The sequence below is a fragment of the Megalobrama amblycephala genome, linkage group LG9 (genome assembly GCF_018812025.1).
Source record: "Megalobrama amblycephala isolate DHTTF-2021 linkage group LG9, ASM1881202v1, whole genome shotgun sequence".
Classification (NCBI taxonomy): domain Eukaryota; kingdom Metazoa; phylum Chordata; class Actinopteri; order Cypriniformes; family Xenocyprididae; genus Megalobrama; species Megalobrama amblycephala.
The window spans coordinates 30,263,991-30,286,930 of record NC_063052.1 but is presented as its reverse complement, the minus strand read 5'-3'; the positions used below and the strand labels follow the sequence as shown (position 1 = coordinate 30,286,930).

Here is a 22,940-nt window from a genome sequence, read left to right as displayed (position 1 = left end):
TTGAAATATATCAGTCTGTGTGTAATGAATTAATATAATATACAAGTTTCACTTTTTGAATGGAATTAGTGAAATAAATGAACTTTTTGATGATATTCTAATTATATGACCAGCACCTGTAGTATTTTCTTGTAAGACTTAGGCCTATACTCCAATCAATTTTTTTTCTTTACAACTGCGAAAAAAAAAATATATATATTTTTTTTTTACAGTGTACTAGAAACGTCTCTGTCTGGTTTTTTTTTGTTGGTTTTTTTGTTTGTTTATTTGTTTTGCAGAATGTACGATTTGCTACTTTCCTTACAGTGAAAGTGGTGGGGATTAAGGCTGTTGAATAAAATAAAATGCTCACCTGCTCTAATCTGCTAAATGTGATTACATGGCATGAAGATATTAAGATATTATCAACATTAACATCATGATTCTCTGTAAAGCTGCTTTGGAACACTACACATTTCTGAAAATCACTATACAAATACGTTTGACTTGACATTCAACAGTAAAAACAAGCAGAAATCATATTGAAATTATTGTCTGTGGTATTGCACAGCATATCATAAATGCTGTACATAAAGCTTAACTTGTTTTGAAATGGAGCATTTCTTTAAAATTCTCTTAACACACACACACACACACACACACACACACAGTGACATTTCATTCACATTCAAAAGTGTTGTACACATCAGCTAAACACTTCCTACATTAAACAGCAAACCACAGGAACACACACCCTATAATAGCAGCACAGTGTACAAAAACCACATTTCCCATGTTCACCGTTGTTGCACGCTTGGTAACTACCCACACATGATGTACAGTAACAGTCTGTCTGATGACTGTATACTTGTCTGTATACAAGTTCCTTGAAGGAAGATTGTATAAGTCAAGGTGAATGCTTCCATGAACGATGAATAAATAACATTTTGTGCTAATGTTTTGAGAACATTATTAAAGACCAGATAACTCTGAAGTCTGGACAAATGTTTTATTAATGGTACTAGAAGAACATTTGTTCATAATGCTGAGAAAACCTTGTCAGAAAGTTCTGAGAACGTTCCCTGTTATCTATGCTCATGCTGTTGTTCATTATGGTAGGCTCAGTTGCTGAACAGTGCTGAATAGTTGGTGAGTTGCTCTGAAAATTGGCTTTGATATGTAAATGTCATAGCTGTCATAACAATGATGGTTTCTGAACGTCGTTTTTGCAGCTTAGTTTCCATTGTGAATGTTAAAAGTGGGTTTGCATAGTACAGCAAAGTCTTATTTCAAAGGACAAGGGAAATCAAGTTTTCCACGATATGTCCACTTTAACCTTTAACCTCACAAGTGCTGAATCAAGCAGGCCTATAATACTTGTAGAAAGCTTTCTGTTAGAATTCCCATTCATCTTTTTGGCAGTTGTTTGGCTGTTGCATGCAAATCCGAAGTACTTTATTTGAAATTTGCCATTTTACATACACGTTTTTTGAGAACAAGAAAAATATCTGGAAAAAGTACACTACTTTAGATGGTTATTTTCTGTCAGATTGTATACTTACAGTGGCTAACAGGGCCTTACTAACCAGCAAAGCCCCTCCCTTGATGCTGAATTATCTTCAAACCAATCAGATTCTTAGATTTGATCTGTCATTCTGTTCTATCATTTCCTGGCGTTTAGACAGCACATAAAACAAGCCATGAAACACAGGTGTCACCGCACCCGAAAAACATTTTTCCCTATTATTAAACTCCTCCACTTGCTGAAGATGTTTACATGAAGCTGTAGGAAAAAGTAAAAGCATGAGAATGGGCTCATCTCTCTCCAGAACGGATCGAGACGGCCCTTTTCTTCACCTCCTCTCATACTGGCCCAATATGCTCACAAGCTCACATGTGTTTGTGAAGTTTTCTCAATGTAAATGGAACAGAGGCACTCTGTGTATCATGTTGCTAAACGGTGTGTCACAGATTGGCACAAACTTCACCTGTCTGGCCGACACACCTGCTCTTTGACCCTTCGTACCTGAGATCCCCGATCGGCCACACACCTCGGCATCATCACTGACCAGATGTGCATATGCTGACCAGGCTCTCATGTGTGCACCTGCTCACATAAACAGCTCCTCTCCACCTGTGTGCACTGATTTATGCTGTCTGCATTTCTGATGTTAATATGTATGAAGCTGTATACACAAACTGCATACTAGCTTTCAAAAGTTTGAGGTCTGTTGGGGCCAATAGCCCTGTGGGCAGCGCGCCGACATATAGTGCAGCTGCGCTTTGGGCGTCCCGAGCTCGTGTCCCGGCTACGGGACCTTTCTCAATCCCGTCCCCCTCTCTCTCTCCAACTTCGCTTCCTGTAAACTTACTGTGCTTTCATAATAAATGCAAGAATGCCAAAAATAAATCTTAAAAAAAAAAAAAGAAAAAAAAAAAGTTGATAGGATTTTTAAAAGGTTTTGGAAAAAAGTCTCACCAAGGCTGCATTTATTTGATCAAAAATACAGTAATACTGTGAAATATTATAGGCTGTTTTCTATTTGAATATATTGTAAAATGTAATTAATTCCTGTAATGTAAAGCTGTATTTTCAGCATTATTACTCCAGTCTTCAGGTCATATAATTCTGATCCTTCAGAAATCATTCTGATATGCTGATTTGCTGCTTAAGAAACATTTCTGATTATTATCAATGCTGAAAACAGTTTTCCGTGATTCATTCATTTTCAAAATTCTTTGATGAATAGAGAGTCCAAAATAACAGCATTTATTTGACAGAAATTCTTTTTACTGTCACTTTTGATCATTTTAAAGGGATAGTTCACCCCAAAATTAAAATGACCCCATGATTTACTCACCCTCAAGCCATCCTAGGTGTCCATGACTTTCTTCTTTCAGATGAATACAGTCAGAGTCATATTAAATAATGTCTTTATAATGGCAGTGAATAGAGGTTGAGATTTTGAAGCCCCAAAAAGTGCAACCATCCATAATAAAAGATATCCACACGGCTCTGGGGTGGTTAATAAAGACCTTCTAAAGTGAAGCGATGCTTTCTGTAAGAAAAATATCCATATTTTAAACTTTAAAAACTAAAAACACTAGCTTCCGCCAGACGGCCGTACGCACGTCGACTTGCGCCAAAAGAGTAACCCCTGACGCGATGTAGGAGTATCGTAAGCTTAGACACCTCTTGCTGTTCAAACAAATAGGGCTGCGCAACAAACTCCAGCTCCTCTTCTCTTGTAATGAAATCCTCCAACATTTCTCTTTAAAGATTTTCATTTTAGACTTCTAATTCATGACCGCAGTTTTGTTTTGCTCTATCCTTTGCACTTCCGCGTTCGTCAATACGTCATGCACCTGGTCAGAGTTCACTCTTTTGCCATAAATCGATGCGTACGGCCGTCTGTCGGAAGCTAGTTATTTTAGTTTCTTAAAGTTTTAAATATGATTATTTTTCTTACACAAATGCATCGCTTCACTTCAGAAGGCCTTTATTTACCCCCGGAGCCATGTGGATATATTTTCTGATGAATGTGTAACCCCTCTACCCAGGTACTACTCGCCCCGCTCTGTGCTGGCCTCGAACCTGAATCTCCAGTGTGGGAGTCGAACGCTCTAACAAGGAGGCTAAAGGCTGCAACCTCTAGCATCAGTCGCTAGACCATCTCGAGATCAGAGAAGTGAGGTTTACTCACACAGCGATTACTAGCTGGCCTCCATTACACTCACCCCCCTAAACCCTTACTCCCATCCGGGTCACGGCACCAATGTAACCCCTCTACCCAAGTCCTACTCGCCCCGCTCTGCGCGGGCCTCAGACGCAATAACGAGGCTAAAGGCTGCAACCTCTAGCATCAGTTGCTAGAGCATCTCGCGATTAGAGGAGTGAGGTTTACTCACACAGCGATTACTAGCTGGCCTCCGTTACACTCACCCCCCTAAACCTCACTCCCATCCGGGTCACGGCACCAATGTAACCCTTCTACCCAGGTCCTACTCGCCCCACTCTGCGCGGGCCTCGAACCTGGGTCTCCGGTGTGGGAGTCGGACGCTCTAACAAGCAGGCTTGAGATCAGAGGAATGAGGTTTACTCGCACAGCGACTACTAGCTGGCCTCCGTTACAAATGAATGCACTTTTTTGGGCTTCAAAATCTCATCCTCTATTCACTACCATTATAAAGCTTGGAAGAGCCAGGACATTATTTAAAATAACTCCTGATTGTATTTGTCTGAAAGAAGAAAGTCATACACCTTGGATGACTTGAGGGTGAGTAAATCATGGGACAATTTTCATTTTAGGGTATGTGTCTACCATACACACATGCTTTAAATTTGACTGATATGCATTAGTGTGCATGTGTTGTGTTTCACCAATAGGCAGCAGAGGTCATGCATGCACACTGCACACGGTTTGCACATGCAAACTGCAGATCTGTGCATGCTGGCTGCAGATCAGCACACATTGGCTGCGGATCTGTGCACGTACGGTTGGCGAAGCTGCCAAACCCTGGCTGCGCAGGTGAGACTGGCTCAGGGTCCCGTAAGAACTCTCAGCTGTTAAAACAGTAGTGCTTCACTGAGAGAGAGAGAGAGAGAGAGAGAGAGAGTGAGGGGAGAAAGAGGGAAAGAAAATGCAAAAAAAAAAAAAAACTACTTCAGCTGCAACCTCGGATTCTCCGTATCCCTCCCAAACCACAACGAGCCTGCGGCCTGCCAGAGAAAGAGAGAGAGGTGGGGGGAATGGGGAGAGAGAAGGAGAAAGAAAGAAAGAAAGTAGCTGCGAGCTTTACTCTACTGAGCGCTATTGTCGGTGGCCAAAACAAGCAAGGTGATGACATCATCAAACCTGAGACAGAATGATTCCTGAAGGCGTTCGTGTGTAGAGTTGAGCGCAGCGAGGTGGAGTCGTATCCCAAATCACCCTGCACACCCTTCAAGCACAATTTACACCGCTGGCCAACTTTAAACAATATAGCAGCACAGGGAAGGAAAGAGAAATGCAGTCAGGGCTGTAGGTGCTGCGAGTCTTAAGATTAATGTTCCAATGGTGTTCTCTGAAAGATCTACAGGAACAGAAAGTCCCATTTGTGCACTGTTGCATGTAACATATGTCACTGTAAAAGCCTGGATTTCTGCAGCACTCACTCAAGGTCACTGGATCGGTCCTGAAATGGAAATATCTTTTCCTAGAATTTTAGAAGTTTCAAACCTATTTTGCTTCTGGTGTTCTTATCAGTCTTGGCAAGTGAGACTTCTTCACCTGCTTCACCAGAAAAACAGCAGCACTTTTCCAGAGAAGCACCAACCAACATAGAAAAAAACTGCTAGGATTTGTTTCGCAACGAATTTCATTTCAAAATTTCTAGTGAATTTCACAAATGGTTACAAAGTAACTGCAAGTAGAAAGACTGAAATAGTATTTTCTTGTAAAACATACTCCAAAAAGATACAAAAATCAGTTAAGCACAATGTTCATGACAAAAAAATAAGGGCAAGACTTGATTTTAGCCATTAGGAATTGTAAATATGTTCAATTCCATGCATTTCATCTTTCTTCTTGTAGAGAATATGCTTTATACTTTTCTGTCCTGATTACATGGGTGCACTAATCAAGTCTTCTTCCATTGTCTACAGCTTATCGCTACGGCCTTGAGCAAGGCAGGTGCTCCACTGAGAAGAGCTTTGAAAGAAACGTGTCTGATAAATGGGAACTAACTTATCTTCACCTCATCTCAAACAAATAACCTCTAGCGCACCTGACACCTCTCGCTTTCACAGGCCAACGAGACTTCAACACATCTGTCTGCTGTCTTTTTCTGTTTCTACAGACCCCGAATCACCTCAGATATGGTGCATTTAATCATTAGACATTGAATCCGTTTGTAACGACACCAACCTTGAGAACAAGCGCACACGCTAAGCCAACATGATCTAGTCTCACTTCCACAATTCCTGGCTAATTCTGCACAACTGTCTGAGAATGTTAAAGCTCTGTTTGATGTTTTTCTGTCTCTAAACTGCAGTTTCCTGTCAGAGAAGGTCATGCGGCCGCCGCTCTTTCCAGACAGCAGATAAGGTGCCAGCTCTGTGCCTTCTTGAACAACCATCCTTGGGCGTTATTATTAGTAATTTGGAGAGCTCGGGACCAGACAGGCTCTCCGTCTGCCTTTCGGGATATGGATTATCAGAGGCCCTTTGGTCCCATCCACAGGTTGGGAAAGGAATGATAACCATCTCAAGATGACTGCCATGTGTGCACAACAAAAAATGAAAGGAAAATAAGGAGAGTGGCAGACACACCTTTGGAGCTGTTTTCATTGGATGGGTCTTACCTGAGCTGGGTGTGATTGACATCCGTGTCCATGGTAACCCATAAGTGTGATGTCATAATATCATTATATATGCAAGACTTGGAGTTTGTCATGTCAAGTGAAGCGTGTGGCACACAGACTTTGGTAATTGAGCTTTTTTGAAAGCAGCATTAATAATTTACGCATTACAACTCATTCTGCATGAGGTCATTCAGAAATGACTTACAAGACAGCCACCGTGGAGAGAAAGGCCCACATCGCTTCCTCCGCGTCCGTGTGGCTCCGTGCGCGCTTGAGAAACGGCTCTCCGGGTCACGGCTTCACGTCTATCCGGTTTGTTTAATCCGTTTGAAGGCAGGGTCGGCGGACGTTCCCGCTGGCGCCGGTGGACTGCATCTTTTCACCGTCAACGGGCGGCTCGGGGTCAGCGGGGTGTGAGCGCGCCACCGCCGATACGGATGGCTGCGGTTCGCGGTCGGTAACGGGCAGGGGGCGGGGCGGGGCGAGGCGGGGCGCAGCTGAATCCTCCGGAGTCTGACGAACAGGTGAAGCGAAGTTCAAACGCGACCCACACCTATACGCCGTTTCCGCTCATAAAAACTTTCCAAGCAAGTCCGACCGTAACTTTTCCTGCTGAAAATGTCCGTCCACAGATAAGGATTAAAACTGATTAATTCCGTGGAGTGCATGCGCGCGCGTAAGAGTCTGTGTCAATGCTGAGCCGCCACGGGCGAAATGACGCGTCGCGGGAGGCAAAGCACCTGGACGGGGATGGAGCGATGAAGACGCGGCGGCGGCGAGCTGGACACCGGGTACCCTGGAGCGTGCTCGGTCATGGCTGCTGCGCCGGGGAGACGGGGAAATGATGATGGGGAGAAAGTGAAAGCAGATGGAAAGGCGGAGGGGTGAGAGGCACACGCTCGCAGCCACCCGCGACAGCAGCTCCCTGCACCTGATTTCCCGGACTCAATTCTGGAGCTCCAGCGCAACAGCAGCCAAAACACGGGCCGATGACATCACCTCCAAAATGTTTGAAGGGGGAAAGAATGCAATCTGAGCTTTTTATTTATTTTTTAAAATGAAGAAAGTTTGCAGCTCCCCCCAGAACAGCGCAAAAGTCTGCCCGACGAAAGGGCTTCGGTCGGTGAGGTAAAACGCGTCTTTTTTGCGCATTAAAGAAGGCGACCCGTGCACTGGATGCAGCGTCCACTTAACCTGCGCCGCCTCCTCTTCCTCAGCCGCTTTCATTCACAAATTCACGTAAAACGTTGGATGCAAAAACTAACAACGCGTTTTTGCGCGCGCTGTGCGTAAACGCGGCTTGTTTCTTCTCCTCTCGTTTGTCTTCTGAAGCTCCACGGCAGAGCGCAGAAATCACTCCAAGAAAAAAAGAAAAAAAAAAAAAACAGAACAAGATTTCAGATCAATCCACCCTCCCTCCCCCAGCCCCCCTTCTCTCTCTCTCTCTCTCTCTGTTTCGCTCCCTCTCCTTTTGCTTCCCCCTCTCTCTCTCTCTCTCTCTCACTCACACACATATACTTATTGGATCCAAACGAGATTACTCAGCCTCTGTGTGATGTCGCCCGACTACAGCGAAAACACTCGCCAATGTCACCGTGCTCAACAAAGGAGCGCGCGCTCGCGCACGCACAAGCGGTCCCACCGGGACGCATCGCGCTTCCGCTATATCGACTCCAGGGAAACAAGCTCAGGCCGGGTCCCAAACTAACCCCACACTTTAAGAGGGTAAAAATCGGCCCCTGGTTCAAACCCAAATCCCCCACCTCGTGTAAACCGGGACCAGTCAGAACGCTTTATGGTTCTTCCAGAAGTTTAGTGCTTTTGATGCATTTTGTTGCGTTTCATGACTGTAAAACTCAAGAGGGCAGAGTGAAGAGAGACGGTTCGTTTGAAAGCGAGAGGGAGGTATGAAAGCTCACGGTCCGATCCAAAAGGAACATTTCTCAGCACCGCGACAGAACCGCAGACGGTCAGCCAAGCCAACACTCACCCACCCTCTCCGAACCCCCCCTCCGCTCTCTCTCTCTCTCTCACACACACACACACACACACACACACACACACACACACACACACACACACACACTTTTACTTAGCTATCTAAATGAGGACGTACCATAGACATCTGTTGTTTTATATAGTTCTAAGAAGGTTTCGCTAATGTTCCCATTAACATTCCCATTTCTAAATGTTCTCTGGATGTTCAAAACGTCCAGTTTTTACAATGATTTAAAAAATTTTTTTTCTTATTTATGTGAACTTTAGGGAAAACATCAAGGAAACATCTCATTTTATATTTTTGTATTTAATAAGTATGTAATAACGTTTAAAAGTAAACTAAAGATTTCAGAAAACATTTCAGAAAAAAGGTTTCATGAATGATGTATAAATTACGTTTTGCAAACGTTGTTAATGTTACTGGAAGAACGTTGAGAGAACCTTGCCAGAACGTTAGAGTTCTGAGAACATTCCCTGTTAGCTGCGAACAAAATCCTACCCTGCTGAATGAATAAATAAATAAATAAATAAATAAATAAACCAGCCTAAGACAGTTTGCTGGTTTCCCAGTCTGATTAACTGAAAACCTCTTTAAATCCAGCCTGATTATGCTTAATTAAGGATGTATTTAACTAACTTCTGGGGACGTTTAGGAACTCAAAATGTAACTAAGTAAACCCACGCACAAACTCAAACACAACAGTCATGTGCATGTGTGTGAGCTGGAAGACAGTTATTAATAGTGGGACATGAGGGTCAGTAGTTAGTCAGTGATTTGAACTTGCAGGTCATCCCTTTGGTCCCCTCCACCCATCATAACACACACACATTGACTTTCTCATCTAAATGCATTCATGTTTGCTTCTTGTTCAACCTCTCCCACCTCATGAAGTATGTGCCATTGGAAAGAAAGTTGTTTTTCAGAGGAAGAGAGAGGAAAGGAGGGACGGAGAGGAGGAAAGAAGAGGCAGATAAGAACCATTATTAATTCACCTGACATTTAGATACCATTTCCCTCCGGTCTTCTCAACGTCCGTCACCTCCAACATCCGGTTTCCTATTGTGTTCTGTGCTGTGCTTCCACTAGAGGGCGTCTTTAGGATCTCTGCCCTCATTCCCTCATATCAGGTAAGCTATTCAAGTGCAACAATTCTAGCAAGTCATTCTTATTTTTATTGCATTAGATAAAATGTATACTGTGCATAGTATGTAAATTTGGCATAATGTACAGTATACAACGAGTCTTGACTTGTTTGTGTTCGACATGTATCCAATAAAGCCAGAAATCTCTTTCATGATTTGTTATTTCATCAGACAGCCAAAAACATTTCTATACAGATTTAATTAAATTTTTTAAAAATGTGTTATTGTATTTATTATAAAGTTGTATATAATTTAGTTCATATATGGGTCATTGACGAATAAGGTTTAAAAGTGTAAAAAAACAAACAAAAAAAACATAATGGAGACATAATTAATTTTGAAGTTTTATTAAGTGTTAACAATGGTTTTTATAATCAGTTAACACTGCTTTTGTCATTTTTTACAAGATGGACAAAATTTGTCACCAAAAAAGTCATTCGGTTTAACCAAAATTTTCATTTTACCGATTGACACTTTTGGTTTTACCGAACGACAGTATTTTCAAACAATGCTAACAGGCTGATATCTAGCTAGCTGACAAAAGGACAATCAAACAATTCATATTTAGTACAAGTTTTTAAAATATTAAAACATTTTCCATGTTTTATAGTGGTTGTACCGAATGACCTGATGTTTCGGGATGTGTATGAGCAAGTGAAAACATGAATTTTTCAAATAGTTAAGAGAGAGTTAGTTACTTTGCTTCATGACCATGTGGTCCTGTGGAGGTGTCTGAATGATGTCACATCCTGTCACATGATACTGACCGCATGACTTGATCCAAAATGGCCCTTTACATTGGTTACTCTGAATGACATCAATGAAATTCATTTTTCCGGATTTTCTTTCTCATAACAAAGCAACGACTTCTACACATAATTTTATTACCATTTTTCACTATGTTGATATATGATGATATAAAACCATGGCAGAAATTTTTTTTTATTCAAAATAAAACATTTATTTCATTTTAAGATTTTTTAATCACAAATAAAATGGCTATATTGGTCTTTGGATGGCTAAACCGAATGACCTTTTGACAAAATCTTTAAAATACCTTTATGTGTATCAAAATATAATTAAAACCTTTTGGATTCAATAAAAGAGATCTAGTTGTACTACCTTAAATACTTTGGATGTCATATCTTTGTTTTTTATTATTATTAAGGCCTTTGGACAAAAAAATGTCCCGTCACGTCATTGACCCATATATGTTTTATATTTATTATATTTATTATAATATTTTTATATTCACACACACACACACAATATTATAAACTGCACAGTGCAGTAAGTTTATACTTCTGTTCTGTTTTGGATGCGCAGGTTGTGCAGGGGACGGCAGGTGATTTCAGCTCATCAGGTTCGGGTACTAATAATGTAATAAAAACATTACTGGACTGGAGGCCCCGATGTACTCAGACTCAAGTGAGACAGCAAGTCATTTAAGTAAAATCCAAAGTATTTACTAATAGAGTTCCCACAATCATGGAAAAGCTGGAAATATTGGGGAATTTTATAATCGTTCTTTCCAGTTCATGGAAATGAATCTTGAATGTCATGAAAATTTCTATAATGAATGCACACTGCTCTAATTATGCTCTAAAATATTTCATCGGCTAGATATTGTTCTTGTATCAAGTGAATATTGCTCATGAGCCATAGTGATGTCTGATTTGTGAGCAAACTGTTCTTTTCGAGTCGCTTCTTTTCAATGAATTAGTCAAACCGATTCACAGATTGGTCTGAATGATTTATTAGTGAATCCTTATCCAGTAATCACAAACGACTGGAAAGGTCATGGAAAAGTCACAGAAATTCATTAGGCAAAAAGTATGAGAACCCTGCGCTAAGTGCATAGCTCTTGGATTTTTTTGGCTTTGTTGCTCTGAATTTTAAGGGTGATTTGTAGAGATTGTTTTTCTTTTTGTCCTGTCCCTTTAATTCATTCTCTCGTCTTTCCCCCTCTCTTTCTTTCAGTCCCTGCTCGCTGCTTGTAGCGGCAGTATTGATTGCCCATGTCTTTGCTTTTGCAGCTTTGGGCTATTGATCTTTGGCTGAGGCTGCACACACACACACACACACACACACATACACACATACACACACACACACACACACACACACACACACACACACACACACACACACACACACACACACACACACACACACACTCGTATTGTCTCTGTTTGAGATGGCTTGCTTCAAGATGGTACGAGAGGAAGAGCTGTGGGTTAATGAGTCTGTCTTGGCAATGTGTTTGGCTGTGAGTTTCTCTGTGTTTAATACCTCCATTCTGTTCTACAATTAACATCAATCACTTCAGCTCAATACAGTCTGAGTCAGACAAAGACTCGAGACCAGCTGTGTGTGCATGTGGGCTTCTATTGGCTTCTCTACCTGCTCACATAGTCGCTGCACCACAGCATACACTGATATTTACATGTCAAGCATATTGCATATTTATATTGCACTTGGCTTGTGGTCATGGCTGTAGATTTGGGATTGAATGGTAGGGGCCTGTCCTTGTCACAGGTAGAGGTGAAGTGTGTTCAAATGAACTGCACTAACAGAGCAATCGAGTTTGTTTTAATCGAACCAAACATGCCAAGTATGAACACACCCTTATATAGAGGTGAAAATAGGGTGACTCTGCAAAGTCCGATTGATTTAACCTCACATTGTGTTCCGGTCATTTTGACACAGTGAGGATTATCTTTTTCCCAAAAATGCTAGCTAATGTTATTGCATTGGACTAAGTCTTACTGACTTTGCTCACACAGTTTCCAACTTTTTTGTGGTATTTTTTGTGCTTCCCCCCAATCATATTACACTTGTGGTGTTCTCAGTTAAAAATGATCACCCTACAAATAATTGCTTATAAATCACTCATTATACTATCATTGCTAAATACTGGATTCAATCCTTTTATAAACTTCTTTTCTATCAGTTAGGACAGGTTTTGTATACCTTTTTTTGAACCGAATGATTGCAGGCCTCACTGATCTAAACTTACGCAACACAGTTTTTTAGGTGAATCAAGTCAGACAAAGACTCGAGACCAGCTGTGTGTGCATGTGGGCTTCTATTGGCTTCTCTACCTGCTCACATAGTTGCTGCACCACAACATACACTGATATTTACATGTCAAGCATATTGCATATTTATATTGCACTTGGCTTGTGGTCATGGCTGTAGATTTGGGATTGAATGGTAGGGGCCTGTCCTTGTCACAGGTAGAGGTGAAGTGTGTAAATTCTGAGTGTCACCAAACAGAACTTCAAAAATATTGACACTTTTCAGTCCAATTTTCCAGAGTACTCCCTCCATCTGAAACAGACCCCTGGTTTAGTCAATTCCAGAGTTCGTCTGGAAGTGGACCGAGACCCATTTTTTCAGTGGTCTTGGTCCGCTTATTTGGTGCGCACCAGGGTTCTGATAGTAGCGTTCACACTTATTCAAATTAACTGCACTAACAGAGCAATCAAGTTTGTTTTAATCGAACCAAGAGGTGAAAATAGGGTGACTCTGCAAAGTTAGATTGATTTAACCTCACGTTGTGTTCCGGTCATTTTGACACAGTGAGGATTATATTTTTCCCAAAAATGCTAGCTAATGTTATTGCATTGGACTAAGTCTTACTGACTTTGCTCACACAGGGTATAACAACTTTCCAACTTTTTTGTGGTATTTTTTGTGCTTCCCCCCAATCATCAATTACACTTGTGGTGTTCTCAGTTAAAAATGATCACCCTACAAATAATTGCTTATAAATCACTCATTAGCCTATACTATCATTGCTAAATACTGGATTCAATCCTTTTATAAACTTCTTTTCTATCAGTTAGGACAGGTTTTGTGCTTTTTTTGAACTGATTGATTGTAGGCCTCACAGATCTAAACTTATGGAACACAGCTTTTTAGGTGAATCAAGTCAGACAAAGACTCGAGACCAGCTGTGTGTGCATGTGGGCTTCTATTGGCTTCTCTACCTTGCTGCACCACAACTTACACTGATATTTACATGTCAAGCATATTGCATATTTATATTGCACTTGGCTTGTGGTCATGGCTGTAGATTCGGGATTGAATGTCCTTATCATAGGTAAAGGTGAAGTGTGTAAATATTGAGTGTCACCAAACTGAACTGCAAAAATAATGACTGTTTTCAATCCAGTTTTACAGAGTACTCCCTCCATCTGAAACAGACCCCTGGTTTAGTCAATCTGACATGTCAGCAACTATAAAAACCACATTGTTTTGACTTATAGGTTTTCTTAGGGTGTGTTCACACTTGCAGTTCGGTTTTCTTGGTTCTTTTTGGTCCGGACCACAAAAAAGAAAATAATATATTAATCCTGATTCACTTAGCGTTCACACTGTCATTTTTAACACCGAACCTAAAGATGCAAAACAATAACAAAAAACGTCTTTTATGACATACATTTTGCAAAGGAAATTGTCAAACACCTAAAACAATTCTGCGTGCTGGACTATATGCGCTTGCTGTATGTGTGTATGTAACGGACGCAAGAGCTGTGCATGTAAATCTCACTCCTGTGGCCTTAAGAGGCATGCTAGCGACTGACGCTAGAGGCTACAGTCTTTAGGCTGTGTGTCCACCAGAGCATTTTTAGCCAGCTGAAAACGCTAGGCGCTCTGCTTAAAAAGCCCGTCTGTGAGCTCTTGAGAGCGCTTCTGCAGCGCAGCGTTTTTTTTTCCGTTGAGACGCTTTGTTGTGGCATCTGCGGCACTGTTACTTATAACTGATTTTGCAGGTAATTTGTTTCAGACTTAAAATGTTGACACAATGTGAAATTACTTTGCTATGTATTTTCGGAGAGCAGCAATATTAATTTCTCATCCATTTTGTTTCGTTCTCTGTTTGTTGATGTCGCTGTACAGCAAGAATGTTGTGACGGTTGGCCGGTGTAGTATTTGTCCCGCCCCTCCTCCACTCTGATTGGACGGCTGGCTAAAAAGTGACAGTGATGAGCGCAGCGTATTACTCAAAGTTGAACGTTCTTCAACTCGAGGTGACCAGTAAAAAACGCCCAGCTCTCAGCGCTTGAGCGTGAAAAAGACGCTCAGCGCCTCGTTACATTCCTGGCATTTAAAAAACGCGGCGTTCCCATTGAAAACAATTGACACACACGCCTCCCATGGTGCGCACACGCCTCCCATGGTGGAGACACCGGTTTGAATTGGTTGGCCCAGAGTGCAGTAGCACCGGTTACCGGTTGGACCGGTTACATTTGGTGCCGTGACCCTGATGGGAGTGAGGTTTAGGGGGTGAGTGTAACGGAGGCAAGCTAGTAAGAGCTGTGCATGTAAACCTCGTCTTTAGCGTCCTTGTTAGCATGCCCGCCTCCCATGGCAGAGACGCTTGTTTGAATCCCGCTCGGAGTGGGTCAATTAGGACTGGTTACGTTTGGTGCCGTGATCCAGTTGGGAATGTGTTTTTAGAGGGGTGAGTGTAACGGAGGCAAGCTAGTAAGAGCTGTGCATGTAAACCTCCCTCCCCTGGACTCAAGAGGCGCTCTGGAGATGCCAGTTCAAAGTCGAGTAAGACCGGTTACATGTACATATGATTGTATATGATGGAGCTGACAACTCGTGAAGTTCTGATGCCTGTACCAAAATGTGATGGACAAAATCGCGACTGTGACAAGAAAAAACAAGTATGCTTGAGCATTCTGTCCATTTTAGGGTTGCATCTTGTGACATCATGTCCTGTTTTTGGTTCTTTTACATGACTTTGGTCTGTGTTGCGTTCATATTTCATTCAAACCACAGCAGAGTTCGTCTGGAAGCGGACCGAGACCCATTTTTTCAGTAGTCTCGGTCTGCTTGTTAGGTGCACACCAAGGTTCGAATGGTTGTGCACTTTTTCACACTTATTCAAATGAACTGCACTAACAGAGCAATCGAGTTTGTTTTAATCGAACCAAACATGCCAAGTATGAACACACCCTTATATAGAGGTGAAAATAGGGTGACTCTGCAAAGTCTAATTGATTTAACGTCTCATTGTGTTCTGGTCATTTTGAAACAGTGAGGACTGTCATTTTCCCCTGAAAATGCTAGTTATTGCATTGGACTAAATCTTACTGATTTTCCAACAACTTTCCAACTTTTTTGTGGTGTTTTTGTGCTTTTTGTTTTTTCCCCCCAGTCTTTGTTACACTTGTGGTGTTCCAAGTCAAAAATGATCAGCCTACAAATAATTGCTTATAAATCTCTCATTATACTTTATTATTGCCAAATACTGGATTCAATCCTTTTATCAAAATCTTTTCTTTCAGTTAAGACAGGTTTTGTGCTCCTTTTTTTGAACTGATTGATCATAGGCCTCATTGATCTAAATCTCTTATGCACTGCAGCTTTTAAAGTGAATAAGCTTGGGTGATCATTTTTCACTTGAACAATGAGGTGCATAATCTCAGATCTATGAGGCCAATATGAATCTGTTCTAAAACGGAATACAAAACCAATGCTAATTGAAATAAAACAAGTATTTGGTGATAATATAGCATAATGAGAGATTTACAAACAAGTTTCATTTTTGTCCTGAAACACCAAATTAGGTGCGCAGCATGCGGTTTAAAAACATATAGCAAAACTAAACCTATATGTTCTCTCTCTTGTGCTTTCAAACAGGAGACAAATCTCAGTTTGATCGCACCTTCACAGTCGTAAGATTTTCACTGGCCACTTTCTCTTTAACGTCTGCAGTATATGATAATCATCGTGGGTCTGGTCTGGAAATTACAGTCCCTCTGTGGTGAGGTTAGTCCGCAGGTTACCAGTAAAGAGCTTATTAAACCGCACAAGGAAACCGCACGTGTCTTTTTAAAGATCTGTGGTTGATAGATATGAAACCAGATTGGATGCTTCCATTAATGCAAAGTGGTTACGAACCTTCTGGTCTGTCGGTTAACCTGTCTGACCTGAGCTAAACTGGATTAAGATCTGTGGCAACATGGTTTGTGGTTTTTGGGGGGTTGTTGTAGTATCGTACCGTTCCAGCGCAGTGTTGGAATTGGGGGTGATTGTAGTCCATGGTCTCATGGTTCTCATTAGGGCCGCACATGATAGAAAGGCTGTTGAACTAGCGCGTCACATCTCATCATAAAGTCGTTATCTGCAATGAAACTCCTTTTATCAGTGACTCACTAAATCTAAACCGTTCCCCAATGTGTAAATGTATGAGACACATTATTGAGTGTCTTTGATGACTGGCCCTGGTGAAAACGTCAAGTGCCGCAGAGCTGCGGAATTTGCGCGGCGCTTTGAAATGAGAACCTGTTAGCCACTTGTACCGCAAGCGAGGACAGCTGCGAAGGGAACGGGTCAGGAATTAATTACAGCAAGACATGTGTGTGTGTGTGTGATATCACCGCGAGGAGATGAAGGAGACTGAGGGGTGAGCGAGCAAGAATAAGAGATGAAATATTGTTTTTATTAGCGACGATGTAGGTGGCGGGGTGCCGACTCTTGCGCTCGGAGATCAATCCACGCTTCGCTTCGTGTTTGGAATCCATCACAGCTGTCTTGGTGATGAGGGATAACTTTACTTTTCTCGCTGTGGTGCAGTTCTTGTAAAAAGAGTGCGAAATGTTGACTGTGATAACTTTAACATGACACTGGTGACATGGAGCGGCGTACACTCTTCTCAAGTGAAACCAATTGAGAGCAACCCTCGCCAATGCTCTTTCACTGACTGTTAGAGTCAATCTTGTATATTTATAGATATGACAAGACTTTGATAGCATGCCAAAAAAATCACATAAAGCTGAAGTTTTTAAATTGTTTGGGTGTTAAAATACTTTCTCCTTTCTTAACTTAATTTGCAGAGACAGCTGTAGGGCATTTGGCGGTTGATTTAAGAGAAAAGTTTCACTGCTTTCACAACATTGCTCCGTTTGTTTGAGCAGCCTGATGCAGCTACACTGACTCAACCAATGGCGTAAGTTTGGGGCGGGACTATTTGTTTGCTGACCATTGGCAAACCTGTTTGAAAACCATCATTTTTGCAGTTGCACCTTTTGGTGACATTAGTGGTGCAGAAATTACATGCATCAGCTATAAAGTTATGAAATCACCATCCTTCTGGATGATGACAAGTGACTCATTTGTGTCTATTTTTATTTGTTCCAAGGAGAAACATCTTGTTGGTGTCTACTAAGCTATGAAAGAGCAACTTTTGAGCAATAGCACCTTCCTCCGGGAAATCACCAATGTATACAGCATGTACAGCACATTGACTTTGGGTTGAAGATGGCATATGTAGATCAGTTGGTTCAAATCAACCAAGGACCAGCATGTCTGGACATCGATGTGAATCTGACAGAAGCAGTGTGTCCTCTCAGGTAGTGACTTACGTCTGCTGCCAGGCTCAATGAATGTCAGCTATGAGTTTAATTCACAAAGCTCCGTTAGCAAGTGCTAACGTCTTTTTGCTGCAAATACCAGCAACTGGAGTAAATTTATTCCTGAAGTTCCTGGCGCAGAGACCCAACATTCCCCAGCAAACACAAGAGTTCTAATGTTTGCCGTTGGCTTCAGAAAATGGAGTGACAAGCCAAATGAACTTGTCTAAATGGAGGAGAACACAGCGAACCCTGCCAACAATTACTAACAGGTATGGCACTGCGGCCCAGGAGCGCTGCAGTTGTTGGTGTTTGTTGGAGGGATTCTGGGGTCAGTGCGCAGGGGGCGGCAGGGCCCAGATCCTGGAACTCTGTCAGCGTTCTCCTCGACTCGCAGGAAAAGCACAGGCGGAGATGGTTAACAGGTAATTGTATAATTAGCAGCAGGTATTGTTTTTGAATGGCTGACTGAATCTGACATGTGTCCGCCGACAGAAACAGCAAACTTACATCATCGTCTTGCCCTGCCACAGCTGAAATGGAAGCATTTGTCCTTTGCTTGAATGGAGCTGGAAAAGAAAGTCATGTTTCGTGCAATTGCTTCTTTCCCTAAGTTGCATTCGGGAAGGAGATCATCATATCCTGGAGGTCGTATGTACCAAATGAATCCTCTTTTTTAAAACTTATTCTATGAAATCAAAATTGACAATTCTTGTTTTGTTTTTTAAAATGGAATATTGCTGTATTTATTATAAATGATTCATCCACGCACATCATTATTTTTTCAAATTCATGTGCCTCATAATCTAGAATCATAATAACTTCCACTTCCACTTGCAGCGAAATCTCTTCTCTGATGATGTGTTTACTGGCGCAAGGGCGTGGCAACCTGTCTGAAATCGACCAATAGCAAACCACAACCACCAAATCAATTCCCTATTGACAGAATCAAGTCCCGCCCTACATTTTTTCTTCATCGAGAAGCTGTTTCACTTGGATATACGTCACAATAGGGAGAAAAAGACTATCGCAACTTCTGTTTCATGCTGACTTTAAGCATTTTGCCATTTCATTGATAACGGCCTCAGGAAATGACACAAGCAGAAGCGAAGCATCCATTGTAATGTGTTATATTCACCCCTCACGTTTTGGAAAAGAATCATTATAATTTAAGGATTTTGATTCGCTTGATCGTGGTTCAAAGACAACTTTTTTTTTTTTTTTTTGCAATAGAGTGCATAAAATGTCCCTATTGCTTAAAAGATATCAGAGAAATAGGTGTTGTGAGAAATCAAACCCATCTCTGTGATAGCACTGGACTCTAAACAGCAAGAAACACCTGGCATTAAGATGCATTTTCAGTTATCGGATCACGATCGGATCACACGTTTCCCCATTAAAATGTTGATGTAAATGCACCTAATCATTGTGATCTGGGACGGGTTTCACCAGCTATTCTAAGTTCTTATCTAAATTGGAACATAAAGTTGTCACTAGAAGCTTAGTAACTTATTATGTACTTTATTAGAGCCTGAGCACCGATGGTGCGAGGACCCTATTGTAATTGCTCAGTCAATTATTATTCTTCTCCAAAATGATCAATATGCCATGAAGTACCAAACATACTAGAAACACGTTAAATCATGCAACACTTGGCTAAGTGCTAATGTTATGCGATTAACGCCACGAAACAGGAAGTTGTTGTAACTCAGGCATACAATGTCCGATCTGCTCCAAACTTCACGTTTGATAATACTCCTGGCCTGAGGACATCTACATGGCAATATTCAGTTACAGTCAAAGCACCACCTGTTGGCAGCAGGAAGTGTGGCACTTTGAATTGACTTTTCCATAATTCTCCTGTATTTACTCGCTTACATGCATGTCGCCCATTGTTCACTGTTTTGTTTGCCAACGTGTGGCAGTGAGCCCAGGTGCGAGGGCCCTTTCATCGCTGCTTGCAGCTTTAATTTGGTTTGTTCTTAAAGCATAATGTGTAGTTGCATAATATGACATTTACCCTCAATGATCCAATAGCAGCCTTCAAATGCTTGAGCATAAGTAGTTTAGATGCTGTGTATTTCAGTTTATCCTTGTCTCATATAACTAACGGTAAAAATATGTTTCCGTTAAAATATGATGCTGCTTAATTATGAGTAACATAATAGGTATTTTTTATGTAAATAACATTTTATATGTACATATCATTCATGTTAAAGAGCCATTAACAAAGTAATTTATTCACATAATGTTCTGTCTCTTAAAATGTAAACAAATGTAAATTTCAACATTATGTTTTTCTAAAGGATTGAAATCTGTCAGGTAAAACAATTCTGTCAATCTGTTTAAGTATAAATTAACTAGGCACTGCAATGCAAAAATATTAAGTAGTGCCTAAGTTGTAACTTAATAATCCTTTATGTCAAAACTAGGTCTAAGTTGTAACTTGCACACAGCTGGTGCATCTGGCCCCAGATCACCGAAAACACATTTACAGGTTGTCTGTAAGTAGCATTTTGGATTTTGCATGACAGCTACTTTGAGACCTTTATCCAATCACACTGAACATGCATTTCAATTTTAAAAAGTGTTAGTTCACCCAAAAATTACATTTCTGTCATTAAGCACTCACCCTCATGTCTTCCCAAATCCGTAAGAACATCTTTGGAACACAAATTAAGATATTTTTTATGAAATCCAATTTTTTTTTTAATCCCCAATAGTCCCCGTACGCAGTTGACGCAGTGAACACAGTTCAATGTTTCCGTGTTTACATCCGAATGCCTTCTCAGTATTGGTCGACGCTGTTCACGTGAGCAGCACGACACATGCGTGTGATGCTGACGCAGGAGCCGGCCAATACTGAGCCGGCGTTAGGACGTAAACAAGGAAGCGCTAAACTGCGTTCCCTGTGTCAAGTGCGTATGAGACTTACAGGGAAGAAAAGAAATTGTTGCATAAAGTCATTATTTTGTGTCACGTGGACTATTTTAACGATGTCTTTAATACCTTTCTGAACCTTGAATGATGGTAATTACGTTGCTTTCTATGGAGGAGAAAAAACCTCTTGGATTTCATCAAAAATATCTTACTTTATGTTCTGAAGATGAAAGAAGATCTTACAGGTTTGGAATGACATGAGGTTGAGTAATGAATGACAGAAATTTCACTTTTTGGTTAACTAACCCTTTAAGATGCTTTTTGGTGAATCGGATCACAAGTAGACGGCGAGACATATACCCATTTACACCTAGTGTTTTAAACTGTCTCTGTTGTCCACTTTCAACCACTTCTGTCCTGATTTCTACAAGGGGAGAGTCTATAGGCAGGTAAATGTATGTTGTTTTTTTCAGATCTTTCGTCCTAATGGACAAAATAAGCTTGTGCAATTTACATATGAACGCACAAGGAGACGACGGAAAAACACACAAAAAAGCATATGTTTTCGTCTTCAAAACAAACTTGGATTTTCAGCCAACAAATTGTGTCTGGGTAGCGCACTTCCCATAATGTTTACGCATTAGGTCAGCAGGCGGTCTTTTGTGGCTGTTTGAACACATTCGACCACATGAGCATTTACACTATGAAAGCAATCCGGTTGAATGCGTTTTCGACTACCACTGGAAGTGGTCGAAAGTGGACAAGCTCAAAACGTTTTAGACCCTGTTTACACGTGTATTTAGCATCGTCCACTTGTGATCTGATCGACCAAGACGCATCTTAATACCAGGTGTAAACAGGGCCACTGACTTCTCTTATGTGCTAAGATTATCAGAAGTTTGTGAAACAGCTGACGCACCTTTCAGACCAAGCAGAAACCTTTGCTGATCGGATGCATCGACAGTGGACTGAACAAATGAGCAAGCGGTAATGCCATGATTTCAGCAAATCAGTTACCTCACCTAATTAAGAGTCAAGCTGAAAAGATTTATAGCATGTTCTCGCACACTTTTCAGATCAGTCCAATGCCCTTGGACCAGAAGAGGACCACGTCTCCTCTGTATGACCCCAAGTGTGTGTTTGAAATGTGTTTGTGTGTGTGTGTTGTCAACGTGTTCCAGATTGTCTTGACATATGCTCTGTGTGTTTATTATGAGACGGATGCATGTGTGTGTGTGTGTGTGTGGATTGCGATGGCATGTGTTTCAGGTGTGTGTGTGTGTGTTTGGGAGTGTAAGGTGTATGGTATGATTGTGTATATTTGGAATATGAGGTCAGGTTTTCAGGCCGTGCTGATGGCGAGAGCAGATGTGGTTTGTGTTGGATTCTGTATTTTCTGGATGTCGTTTTTTTTCTCTTCCTCACCTTTTTTTTCACTTTCCTCTTCGTCTTTCAGGTTATAGCCTTATTCCTCTTCTTTTTTCACCTCATTTTTTTCCTCTCCTCTCCATCATTTTGCTGCTTTGCAGAAGAGGAACTGTACTGTTTATGAAAGCCTTTAATGTGCTGTGTAATTACTCTTGGCTACGGCTTCCTTCATTAGTCACATCAATAAAGCACCTTATAATCACCAGGGAGAATGTGGCCAGAAACAAACTCAGGTACACAAATGCAGACATGACGCTTGACCAAAGTGTTGCAGGCGTGAGGAACTTAAAGTCGGCATGAAACTCAAGTTTATATTTTTATTCCGTTGTGATGTATTTCTGAGTTAAACGGCATTGCAGACAAAATAAAAATGCAGGGCGGGACTTGATTTTGTCTGTGGGGATTTGATTGGATGGTTGTGGTTTGCTATTGGTCGATCTCATGAGTGACAGGTTGCCCCACCCTCATCATCAGAGAAGAGATGTCACTACAAGAGGGAGGGAAAGCTATTTTGATTAAAGATTACGTGGCATATTAAAAAAATAAATAATGATGTGCACGGATAAATAATTTATAATAAACAATATTCAATATTCCATAAACTAATAAGAATTGTTCATTTTGATTTCATGGTGACTTTAGCATGTGTTGATGCATTACTGTGGGGGTAACAAACCTCATTACTCAAGAAGTTAATAGACTTTACATCAAATGTCTATCATTAAACCAGATGTGTTGTTATTCAGATAGCTAAGTCAACAGTGTAACTAAAATTTGCTCAACCATAGAAGAAGT

At 41.1% G+C, this 22,940-nt stretch overlaps 1 protein-coding gene and 1 long non-coding RNA gene across 3 annotated transcripts in view; one reads left to right on the top strand and one right to left on the bottom strand.

The window, feature by feature from the left end:
- Positions 1-7,734, bottom strand: part of fgf18a (fibroblast growth factor 18a) — a 29,880-nt gene extending 22,146 nt beyond the window's left edge. The window contains exon 1 of one of the 2 annotated variants that reach the window (XM_048202730.1): positions 6,527-7,734. In XM_048202730.1, coding sequence (XP_048058687.1) covers positions 6,527-6,558 — 32 coding nt within the window. In that variant the 5' untranslated portion in view covers positions 6,559-7,734. The remainder of the gene's footprint in view (positions 1-6,526) is intronic. The other variant, XM_048202729.1, reaches the window with a different exon arrangement.
- Positions 7,735-7,894: 160 nt separating this feature from the next.
- Positions 7,895-19,474, top strand: LOC125275626. The gene is made up of 4 exons (XR_007186474.1): positions 7,895-9,447; positions 10,789-10,890; positions 17,627-18,262; positions 18,333-19,474. It is a non-coding gene; the product is annotated as an uncharacterized LOC125275626 (long non-coding RNA).
- Positions 19,475-22,940: the final 3,466 nt, after the last annotated feature.